Source organism: Saimiri boliviensis, chromosome 20, assembly GCF_048565385.1.
Source record: "Saimiri boliviensis isolate mSaiBol1 chromosome 20, mSaiBol1.pri, whole genome shotgun sequence".
Lineage (NCBI taxonomy): Eukaryota > Metazoa > Chordata > Mammalia > Primates > Cebidae > Saimiri > Saimiri boliviensis.
Genome location: NC_133468.1, coordinates 41,203,018 through 41,215,280, shown reverse-complemented (window position 1 = coordinate 41,215,280; position 12,263 = coordinate 41,203,018). Strand labels below are relative to the sequence as shown.

General features: G+C 41.5%; 1 protein-coding gene across 6 annotated transcripts in view; it reads right to left on the bottom strand.

Moving 5' to 3' along the window:
- Positions 1-12,263, bottom strand: part of TPST1 (tyrosylprotein sulfotransferase 1) — a 95,069-nt gene that overhangs the window by 61,602 nt on the left and 21,204 nt on the right. For all 6 annotated transcript variants that reach the window (XM_074390277.1, XM_074390278.1, XM_039460340.2 and 3 more), the window contains one exon: positions 10,776-11,721. In XM_074390277.1, coding sequence (XP_074246378.1) covers positions 10,776-11,620 — 845 coding nt within the window. In that variant the 5' untranslated portion in view covers positions 11,621-11,721. The remainder of the gene's footprint in view (positions 1-10,775; positions 11,722-12,263) is intronic.

Below are 12,263 nucleotides of genomic sequence, written 5' to 3'. Positions count from 1 at the left end.
CTTCTGCTTCCCCAACTGTGACAACCAAAAAGTCTCCAGACGTTGCCAAGTGTCCCCTGAGGAGCAATCTGCCCCCACTTAAGAACTACTGTTTTAAACCAAGGTTGTTTATTACTATTAGAAGACCTAGCCTAGGCAAAACCACAAAACATTAGAAAAGCTGCAGGATCCAGATATACAAAAGTCATTTACATTTGTATACACCAGCAACTAAAAGAATATTTAAAACCAATACATGGCCTGGTACAGTGGCTTACACTCACAATCCCAGCAATTTGGGAGGCTGAGGCAGGCAGATCACCTGAGGTCGAGAGTTCGAGACCAGCCTGACCAACGTGGAGAAACTCCGTCTCTATTAAATATACAAAATTAGCTGGGCAAGGTGGTGCATGCCTGTAATCCCAGCTACTTGGGAGGCTGAGGCAGGAGACTCACTTGAACTCAGGAGGCAGAGGTTGTGATAAGCCAAAACCATGCTATTGCACTCCAGCCTAGGCAACAAGAATGAAACTCCGTCTCAAAAAAACAAAAAAAACCCCACATATCTGGCTGGGTATGCTGGCTCATGCCTATAATCCCAGCATTTTGGAAGGCCAAGGTGGGTGGATCACCTGAGGTCTGGAGTTACAGACCAGCCTGGCCAACATGGTGAAACCCAGTCTCTACTAAAAATACAAAATTAGCTGGGTGTGGTGACTCACACCTGTAATGCCAGCTATTGGGGAGGCTAAGGCAGGAGAATCTCTTGAATCTAGGAGGCAGAGGTTGCAGTGAGCCAAGATTACACCACTGCACTCTACCCTGGGCAACAGAGTGAGACTCCATCTAAATAAACACATAAAATAAACAAATAAATGAAAACAACCCACATATTTACATTACCAATGACAAGAAGGTACTGAATAAATTTATCAAATAAAGTACAAGACTTTTATGAAGAACATTACAAAATATAATACCATTAAAGGATATTGAAGAAGACCTAAGTAAAAGGAGAGGTCTTCCGTATTATGGATAGAATGGCTTAACATTGTAAAAATGGTAATCCTCCCTCAAGTTACCTACAGATTCAATGTAAATTTACTCTGATTTTTCATGTAATCAGGCAAGTTGATTTTAAAATATATTTGGAGGAACAAAGGGCTTAAACACAGCGAAGACATTTGTGGCCGAGTGTGGTGGCTCATGCCTGTAATCCCAGCACTTCGGGAGGCTGAGGCAGGCGGATTACCAGAGGCCGGGAGTTCAAGACCAGCCTGACCAACGTGGAGAAAGCCTGTCTCTATTAAAAAATACAAAATTAGCCAGGCACTGTGGCACGTGCCTGTAATTCCAGCTACTCGAGAGGCTGAGGCAGGAGAATAGCTTGAACCCAGGAGGCAGAGGTTGCGGTGAGCCGAGATAGCGCCATTGCACTCCAGCCTGGGCAACAAGAGCAAAACCCCATCTCAAAAAAAAAAAAACCAAGACATTCCTAGAGAAGAATTAAGCAGGGAGGTTACACTATTCTTTCCTTCTTTTTTCTTCTTTTTGAAACAGTCTCACTGTCACCCAGGCTGGAGTGCAGTGGTGCAATCTCGGCTCACTGCAACTTCTGCCTCCATTCCCTGGGACTACAGGCGCCCGCCATCACACCCAGCTAATTTTTAATTTTTTTGGTAAAGATGGGGTTTCACAGTGTCAGCCAGGCTGGGGTCACCTCAAGTGATCCGCCCAACTCAGCCTCCCAAAGTGCTGGGATTGCAGGCGTGAGCTACCACACCTGGCCAATTCTAAGATATTTTCTAAAACCGTAGTAATTGGAGTGGTATATGGCATGATGATGAAAGAAAGAGATCTTAGCCAGGTATGGTAGCTCAGGCCTATAATTCCAAAACTTTTGGAGCCCGAGGCGGGCAGATCACCTGACGTTGGGAGATTGAGACCATCCTGGCAACACAGTGAAACCCGTGTCTCTCATATAAAATGGCACAGTCTTTGCATATAACCTACATATTTCTTCCTTAATACTTTAAAGCTTCTCTAAATTACTTATAATACCTAATATAATACTCATACATCACTTCATTCACGTAGAGTCAATGTAGTATTCAGCATGCAGCAAGTTCAAGTTGTGGTTTTGAGAACTCTATGGAATTTTTCCCCCTGAATGTTTTGGATGTGAGGTTAGTTGAACCTATGGATGTGGAACCCACGGATACAAAGTGCTGACTGTATTTCCATAGATGGTTCTGGGAAACTGGTCATCTTTATAGAAAAAAATGTGAAAATGAATCTCTACCTCACACAAAAAATAAATTCCATATTGTTTAATAAATTCCAGATTAACATGACGACAAATTTAAGTTTTAGGAAAAAAAAAATGGGAAACCACTTTTATGACCTTAGAGTAAGGAAAAATTTCTTTACGAAAAACTCTAAAGAAAAAGATTGATAAGTACAAGTTTCAAACTTACATTCATCAAAAGATTTTTTTTTAATTCTATTAAAGTGATAGCATTGGCAAAAAAGATATCAAAACAGAAGTTAAAAGATAACTATTGTCGGGCGCGGTGGCTCAAGCCTGTAATCCCAGCACTTTGGGAGGCCGAGGCAGGTGGATCACGAGGTTGAGAGATCGAGACCATCCTGGTCAACATAGTGAAACCCTGTCTCTACTAAAAATACAAAAAACTAGCTGGGCGTGGTGGCGCGTGCCTGTAATCCCAGCTACTTAGGAGGCTGAGGCAGGAGAATTGCCTGAGTCCAGGAGGCGGAGGTTGCGGTGAGCCGAGATTGCGCCATTGCACTCCAGCCTGGGTAACAAGAGCGAAACTCCGACTCAAAAAAAAAAAAAAAAAAAAAGATAACTATTGAGAGAAGCAATTTGCAACATATAGATCAGACAAACACTATAAAAACAATAAAAACCACCCATTAAAAAATGGGCAAAGGTCACAAGCAGGCGTTTCACAGAAGAGAAACACAAATGGCCAATGAAAATATAGGATGCCCAAACTCACTGTTAGAGAAGTACAAATTAAATCATAATAAGGTACCATTTTGTTCTTACTCAACTGGAAAAAAAAAGAAAAAAGAAAAAAGAAAAAAAGACAGACTGGTGAGGATAAGGACCACTGGGAATTTTTTAAATTTTTTTGAGACGGAGTCTTGCTCTGTCGCCCAGGATGGAGTGCAGTGATGCAATCTCGGCTCACTGCAACCTCCATCCAATGGGTTCAAGCAATTCTCCTGCCTCATCCTCCACGTAGCTGGGATTACAGGCGTGTGCCACCACACCCAGCTAATTTTCGTACTTTCAGTGAGACAGGGTTTCGCCATATTGGCCAGATTGGTCTCAAACTCCTGACCTCAGAAAATCTGCCCACCTTGGGCTCCCAAACTGCGGGATTACAGGCGTGAGCCACCGCATCCAGCCTGGGAATCTTATACTCTGATGGTGGGAGTATAAACTAGGGCAAACTCTCTAAAAGTTAATTTGGCACTACCTAAAAAAGTGGAAGATGCACACTGCTCATAATCCAGCTATTCTAATCGAAAGTATATATCTTAGAGAAACTCTTGAAGAAAACACCTTCAAAAATGTGCACAGCTCCAAACTAAAAACAATCCAAATGTTCATCAATAGTCAAAATGTATAAATAATCTATGTTATACCAGAGAATAGTATTTTGGAAATTAAAACTAATGATATAGCTATATACCACAACACAGGTAAATCTCAAAAGAAAATGTTAAGAAAAAAAACCTGACGGCCGGGCGCGGTGGCTCAAGCCTGTAATCCCAGCACTTTGGGAGGCCGAGGGGGGTGGATCACGAGGTCAAGAGATCGAGACCATCCTGGTCAACATGGTGAAACCCCGTCTCTACTAATGGTGCAAAAAATTAGCTGAGCATGGTGGCACGTGCCTGTAATCCCAGCTACTCAGGAGGCTGAGGCAGGAGAATTGCCTGAACCCAGGAGGCGGAGGTTGCGGTGAGCCGAGATTGCGCCATTGCACTCCAGCCTGGGTAACAAGAGCAAAACTCCGTCTCAAAAAAAAAAAAAAAAAAAAAAAAAAAACTGACAGAAGAAAGCACAGACCATGATCCCATTTATATAGTTTACCAATGCAGGCAAACTAAATAAAGAAACAAAGGAAAAAATATCAAAGGTCACCTCCAAGTAGTTTCAAATATTACTGTTACTGTAATGCCAAAACTCCCAACCTGCCACGTCAGTTTCCTCCTAGAGCTACTCAAATCGGGTGCCCACGTTGCTTCATCACGACTTTAAGACTACCTTTGCCCTAAACACGCTTACAGGATCACGTGTAAGAACATTAACAGAAGCCTGTGGTGCACCTGCTACTGTCCTAGGTGTTTCACACTCATTATTTTGGGGTGGGGAAAGACAGGAGAACAGGGTATAAGCACTTAACAATAGAAATAATAACATACTAATAATAAATACCATTTTGAGCACTTATTATGGGCCAGGTGCTATTCTAAAGGCTTTGTAGTAATTTAATTCTCCCAACTATATGAAGTAGGCCGGGCGCGGTGGCTCAAGCTTCTAATCCCAGCACTTTGGGAGGCCGAGGCGGGTGGATCACGAGGTCGAGAGATCGAGACCATCCTGGTCAACATGGGGAAACCCCGTCTCTGCTAAAAAATTCAAAAATTAGCCAGGCATGGTGGCGCCCACCTGTAGTCCCAGCTACTTGGGAGGCTGAGGCAGGAGACTCACTTGAACCCAGGAGGCGGAGGTTGCGGTGAGCCGAGATCGCGCCATTGCACTCCAGCCTGGGTAACAAGAGCGAAACTCCGTCTCAAAAAAAAAGAAAGAAAAAAAAATTGAAATAGTGGCATATGTAAACAAATACTGGTCTCAAATTCCTGACCTCAGGTGATCTGCCCATCTCGGCCTCCCAAAGTGCTGGAATTTCAAGTGTGAGCCACTGCACCCAGATATTTTCTTTTTTTTTTTTTTTTTTTTTTTTGAGACGGAGTTTCGCTCTTGTCACCCAGGCTGGAGTGCAATGGCGCGATCTCGGCTCACCGCAACCTCCGCCTCCTGGGTTCAGGCAATTCTCCTGCCTCGGCCTCCTGAGTAGCTGGGATTACAGGCACGCACCACCATGCCCAGCTAATTTTTTGTATTTTTAGTAGAGACGGGGTTTCACCTTGTTGACCAGGATGGTCTTGATCTCTTGACCTCGTGATCCACCCGCCTGGGCCTCCCAAAGTGCTGGGATTACAGGCTTGAGCCACCACGCCCGGCCGATTTATTTTTTATTTTTGTTTTTTTTTTGCTTTTTTTTGTTTTTTTTTTTGAGACGGAGTTTCGCTCTTGTTACCCAGGCTGGAGTGCAATGGCGCGATCTCGGCTCACCGCAACCTCCGCCTCCTGGGTTCAGGCAATTCTCCTGCCTCAGCCTCCCGAGTAGCTGGGATTACAGGCACACACCACCATGCCCAGCTAATTTTTTGTATTTTTAGTAGAGACGGGGTTTCACTATGTTGACTGGGATGGTCTCGATCTCTCGACCTCGTGATCCACCCGCCTCAGCCTCCCAAAGTGCTGGGATTACAGGCTTGAGCCACCACGCCCGGCCTTGTTTTTTTTTTTTTTTTTTTTTTTAGACTGAGTTTCGCCCTTGTTACCCAGGCTGGAGTGCAATGGCGTGATCTCGGCTCACCGCAACCTCCGCCTCCTGGGTTCAGGCAATTCTCCTGCCTCAGCCTCCTGAGTAGCTGGGATTACAGGCACGTGCCACCATGCCCAGCTAGTTTTTTGTATTTTTAGTAGAGACGGGGTTTCACCATGTTGACCGGGATGGTCTCGATCTCTCGACCTCGTGATCCACCCGCCTCGGCCTCCCAAAGTGCTGGGATTACAGGCTTGAGCCACCGCGCCCGGCCTGACATGTTCTTTTTTAAATTATTCACCAATGAAGAAGCAGGACTGAGCATAGCTCTTCCCCTGCACTGCACATGATTCTGCGTCTTCTATTAGATCGTATGTTCCTTTAAGCCAAAGACCTTTCATCCCCAGGAGCTGACACAGTGCCTGGCACATAGTAGGTGCTCAGTAACACAGCAGAGACTACTACCCGCCTAACCTAACATCCAATCAATTTCTCTTAGTAAAAGAAATCCCAGTTATTGCCAGTGAGAGATAAGAAGTACTACCTGGAAGATTCTAAGAAATATCCTCAAAAAACACTAAGCCACTACTTTAACACACATCCCGCTAGCACCGTGCAGCCTGGAATGCAGAAGGAATGACTGCTGCTCCGATCTGGGTCCTGGGGATGATGGAGACAAAAGCTGGAAGCAGCCGAGATGCCAGATGACTGCCGAGCTGACAAAGCAGCCCTGGTCTGCCTTCTTCTACACAGCAGCCATCATTTGGAAATCTTTGTTATTTTGGATCTCTATTATTTGTAGAGAAACCTAATCCAAACTAATAAATGATCTGATATCCAACTTCTAATTTTTGCTACTAATTGTTATATTCTCCAAGAAAAGTACAAATGTTGCCTTATTAATTCATGTGCTAGTTCTGCTGCTGCTTTTCACGGACACACTTTGAAATGCAGTGTTTCCTCAGCTCTCTCGTTTCCTTTCAGCCCATTTTGCTCTGTCACTTGTATCCCTTGTTTATTCAGTTCCTCTTCTCCAGCAAAGGTGTCTCAGTTACTTCCCTCTTCAACATGGCACGGGCGTGGCAGCTCACAGCGGTAATCCCAGCACTTTGGGAGGCCAAGGCAGGAAGACTGCTTGGCACCAGGAGTTTGAGACCAGCCTGGGTAACACAGTGAGACCCTGTCTCTACAAAAAATAAACAAAAGTTACCCAGGCATGGTGGCATGCACCTGTAGTTCCAGCTACTAACAGCAAGCTAAGGTGGGAAGACAGCTTGAGTCCAACAGTTCAAGGCTGTGGTAAGCCATAATCTCGGCACAATACTCCAGCCTGGGTGACAGAGCAAGACCCTGTTTCAAAAAAAAAAGACACAACCCCAATACCCCAGTAGCATCCTTAAACAATGCCTTCAAAAAGGAGAAGTTTTCACAAATAAACAGTCTTGTTCTCTGATAGCTTCATGAAGAAGAAAAAAACCACATGTAATATTTATATAATTCTTCTGGGATATTTCAGACTGAGCCAGTAGAGCTCAGGTAATCCTAATTTGCCTGCTGTTAATTTTCCATGCTACTAAAATGCTCATAATTTTTGTGAATACAGTCTTTCATTCTCTTCACTTGCTTATTCTTGTTATCCTTAAATTTCAGAAGAATTTCAAGTGGTTAGTTATCTTTCTGTTAATCCCATAAGATATAAGAATTTTAAGTTTCCAAGCTGACAAAGATTCTTTGTGTGACCAAACTTCAGTCAGGATCCTGAACCTTTCCTAGGACCATCTGTGTACTTCTTTATAAAATCCAGTTTTCAGCAAAGAACCCTGCTAAGGCAGTTCAGCAAGAACCTCCCACCCTTGATACCTAATCACTCTCAGTATCTGACCAGGTTTCTCATCTTCCACCCGCACCAGGTGATGTCTGATCACCCTGGCCTGTCTTCAGCGAGAATCCTACAAGGTCGATTTAGGCAGAATGCCCCTGACTCCTGATGTTTCCTCTTAGGAATTTCTGGCCACTGACCCTCACCCTGCTCCCTGGCTATAAATGCCCACTTGCCCATGTTGTGGTCCCTGTATCTCCTGCTAAATAAACACTGCCTCGTGCCTTAATTAGTAGCATTGAATAATGTTTTCTTTAACAAAAGTAAATTTCATTTTAGATATTAAAAAGAAACAGTGTTATAAATTTAATAAATTACGAATTATTCTTCCTACTTCCTCAAAAAAACTTTATTTCCAAAAAACTTTTTGCAGTATTTTCACTCATTTATTTAGTCTTTCTTTGCTTTAGATCTCATTTAGAGATTTTTTTGTCTGCTTTACTTACTAGAAGCTGTAGGGTATCTGTTTTCCTGTTCTTATTTGTTCTCTTGTGCTTGACACTACTCTTATCTTTTTCTTTCGAATTTACTTGTGTTTAGGAGTTGCTATCTTCTCTTTCTGCTCTGAGTGTAGATAAGAACTCTGAATTGTAGTTGTGATTCCTACACTTGCTGTCTAAGGGTCGCTTTGCTCTTTTGACCTAGCAAACTTGATTTTTATTTGTTCCAGATAATTTCATGGTATCATAATGAGTTTAATACAGAAGTAACTCTGTACTCTCTCATAACTTCCCAAAAGTTTCCTCATGGAGACAACTAAAATTCCACAAAAAATTCCACAAACCATGAGAAGAAAGCACCATAAATGGCCTCAAACTTTACTTCTACTTTCTTTTCAAGATACTTGAGCAGGAGCTCTGACTTTTCTGTAACTGGAACTGCACAGGGAAGCAAGAGGTGCCACCCTGACCGTAAGTAACTAGAAACCTCTAAGCAAAGCAAAGGTTACCTTTCCTAGTTAGTAAGATAAGAGGCAGAACTGTGAAGGGCTCCTGATATCTCTACGCCATCTGGTGGTATTTCAAACCTTCAAGGCTGAACTCAGGAGTTCAAGACCAGTCTGGCCAACCTGGCACTCTACCAAAAATACAAAAAAAAAAAAAAATTAGCTGGGTATGGTGGTGCATACCTGTAATCCCAGCTACTCAAAAGGCTGAGGCAGGACAATCACTTGAACACGGCAGGCAGAGGTTTCACTGAGCCAAGATTGTGCCGAAGGAAATATGGTCTAGTTTAGACTCACCTGAACCAAAACAGCTCTTAATTGTTTTATATTGAAATTCTGGGTAAGATTTTCTGTCAAAAAGGGTTCAAATATTATTTTGCTTTTAAGTTTTAGAAAGCAATTGTAGCCTACCAGAAAAGACTAAAATACCAAGTGTTGGTAAAGATGTGCGGCAATTAGAACGTACTCATCTACAGTACAGTCATACACGAAACAGACACTTTGAAAAACTGTTAGAAAGTATCTGTTACACACACATACACCCTTTATCCAGCAATTCTACTCACTGGTATGTACCCAAAAGAAATAAATGCTATGTGCACCAAAAGTAATGTACAAGAATGTTCTTAGCAACTTTTATCCGTAATAGCTCCAAACTAGAAAGACCCCAAATGCAAAAATCTTGGAATAAGCATTAGTAGATTCTACTCATGGTTCTGATATGTTAATTTTTGACAAAGTATAGAGCCTTACTGGGCCTTCATTCCAGACACTGAAATGCTAAGTAAGGTCTTTTTGCTTTCTAAAGTTCACTAATTCATAACATAATTTCTACAAATTTTCTTGGCCTTTATATTTACTTTAAACATAGCAAGTTTATACACAAAATGTTCTCGTCCTGATTGGCACCAAAATTTAACTTAAGCACATCTCTTTAACCCCTAGTGAAGAGCCTGGTGGTCTAACAGGCTCCCTTTATATTAGCAGATGTGGCTGGCATCAGTGTCAGGCCATCATATAAGCACAAAGACTGAAATACCTAATACAAGTGATTAAAAATCAATTATAATCTATTATCTGGAAAAAATAATAAACTGCAACGAGAGTAGCTAAAGCTAAAATTTTCTTTGAATCAATAAAAATAATCTAGAGCCAGTATAGTGATTGTACATCATAACTTATAATCAAAAATTGAAAGCTAGGTATAAGCAGGCAGCTGTTCCTTTGAGATTATCTACATGAGAAATCAATATTTACTATACAAGTTCTAAACAGTGAAAAAAAAATTAAGGAGATATTCCTTGGTGAAAGTAAGAAGGACACACAGGAAATTATACTGCTTTTTCTTTTTTACAGGGGTTGTACATTAATAAACGAAAAAGACAAAAATAAAATTTAGTTATAGCCAACTTTTCTTCATGAAGAGATGGTACCTGAATTTAACAGTAGTTTCCATTTTTATATCCTCATTCCAGGTATAGAAGTTCTCAAGTCAGGTTATCAGATCAAATGAGGGCATACTAGTTTTCACCTCATGAGAAAAGAAGCAAAATGCTAAAAATCATCTTTGAGAAGTTTTAAATCCAAGAAACTTATTTTATGGATTAGGCTTCCAAATTCTGGAGATTCTCCAGCACTTTGTAAAAAATAAGAGAACATATATCCATCAGATGACAAAGGAAGCACTACAAGCAGTAAAATGCCATGGAGAAAAGCACGACCTCATTGAGACCAAGGCATGGATTCCAATTCTGGCCTTGCCATCTAAATCTGAGCAAATTGTTTTAATCTTACAGACTCAGTCTTCTTGTCCATAAAACGAAGAGATTAGGTTAGTGCCTTTATTCTTCTCTATCACCAAAAATTTCAAAATGCTTATAATTCACTATGTGCTCATTGACATGACATGTGCACTTCCTAACTTTAACTTTAATCCACACAAAAGCCGACTAACGTCATTACCAACAATACCTAGAATTAGAAATCAGAAGGCACTAAAACTGAACGGTCACCATTAGGGTCGGAGGCCTTAAAGGCTTTTCACCGCCTGTAAGCTGGGTTTGCATCCATCAAACAAATAAAGAAGGCCATGATGTATACATGAAAAAATGAAGTATAAATACCTGAAAGTCTACAATAAACTAGGAGAGAATAAAAAAAAGGAACCTCATCAATGATGCTGTATCTGCTCCAGAAAAGGTTTTCAGTTTCCATATACACTCACACGTACGTATACACACAGATACATAAAACACACAAATATGCATATATTATTAGCTAAGTACAGAGTCAAAATAAAAAAACGTTATCTTCTACTCACTTTGACAGAGACACTCCCCCAGCTTTCCCAATCATCTCTTCATGGTGCAGTACTGAGTGGTTCCAGGGAATATGGAGGAACTTTAAGAGTGTTCTCATCCACCGTTCAGGATGTAAGACAAGCTGTTCGTAGTGAACCAACATGCACTTTTTATAACCAACCTCCATACACTGGTTATACATGGTCTCTATGGCACGATTCCACTTGGTCAAGCAGTCCCTGTAGCTGTTCAGGTCAAATCCAGCTATGGTAACTTTTCGAGAAATCATCGAATGTACTGATGCCCGGCCGTCTCGGACCATCAGGAGAAATTTGGCATTGGGGAATAACCTAGCAAGGTAAGTTAAGGATTTCAGGGCAAAAGGATCTTTATTACATAAATAAGGGGCTGGCTCCCCATGCTTAACGATGATTTCTAGTAAGAAGGCTTGCATGGCAGAATCCAGCACTTCATCAGTAACACCAGCCTCATCCAGCCGGATCTTCTCTTTACTTGACCGTGACCACATCTGCTTCAGGGCCAGGATTCGGGGAATGACCCTGGTTTCCTCTCCACAGCGAATGTCAGGATGCGCATCCAGCATGGCCCTCATGAGTGTGGTTCCACTCCGAGGCACACCTCCAATAAATATTAAAGGCATATCTTTGTGATAGGCAAAGGTTTTGTTGGCTTTGAGGTCCAGGCCAGTTCTCACAGTGGCCCTTGTGCTCTCTGATTTGACTGGCTGGCTGCGTTCCTCTATCCGGTGATGGCATTCCATTGCATGCTGGCCCAAGTAAAACACGGTCACAGAACTAATCACTAGACATGCCAATAGTAAGTTCTGCTTCAGCTTTCCAACCATCTTGATGTGGTTATCTTGTTATTAAACAGATATTTTCCTCAAAATTGTTTTCGGAAAATGTTCAGGCCATGGAGAGTCTACTTCAGAAAGATGACCGACATCTAGTAAAAAGGAAAAGGTTATTTGTCATCACATCAAGATTCCTTGCAAACCAGTCACCAGTTATCACCACTGCATTTTAGCTAGAAAAAAGCTGAAATGGTCTTAAGATTATTTGATATTCTTAAAACAAATTTCAGTAAAATTTGTTCTACTCAGTACCTATAGTATATACAAATTTGAGCACAAGTAAATCAATGCTTATAATCACAAACAGCTTTTCCTAAAGCAGTAATTCTGAAGCTATGTACCTGGTAGAGGATGGAAAAATAAATAAAATTATTTCTATCAGTGAGTCAAGCAAATATTTAATAAGCCCAGGAACATCTGAAGTCCAACCCAAGGCTGATCTCTGCAATTCAGATTTGCTTCATGTCTAAGCAGTCATTATCGCCACATTCTAACATAATGAGAAATTACAGAAGAAATATAAAACAACTTCCAAATCTTTAACAGAGATTCAGTTTATTATCTCACTACTTAGGTACTACAGACCAGATACTCAGGCTCAACTGAGGACAAACTTTGAAAAGGACAACAGTAT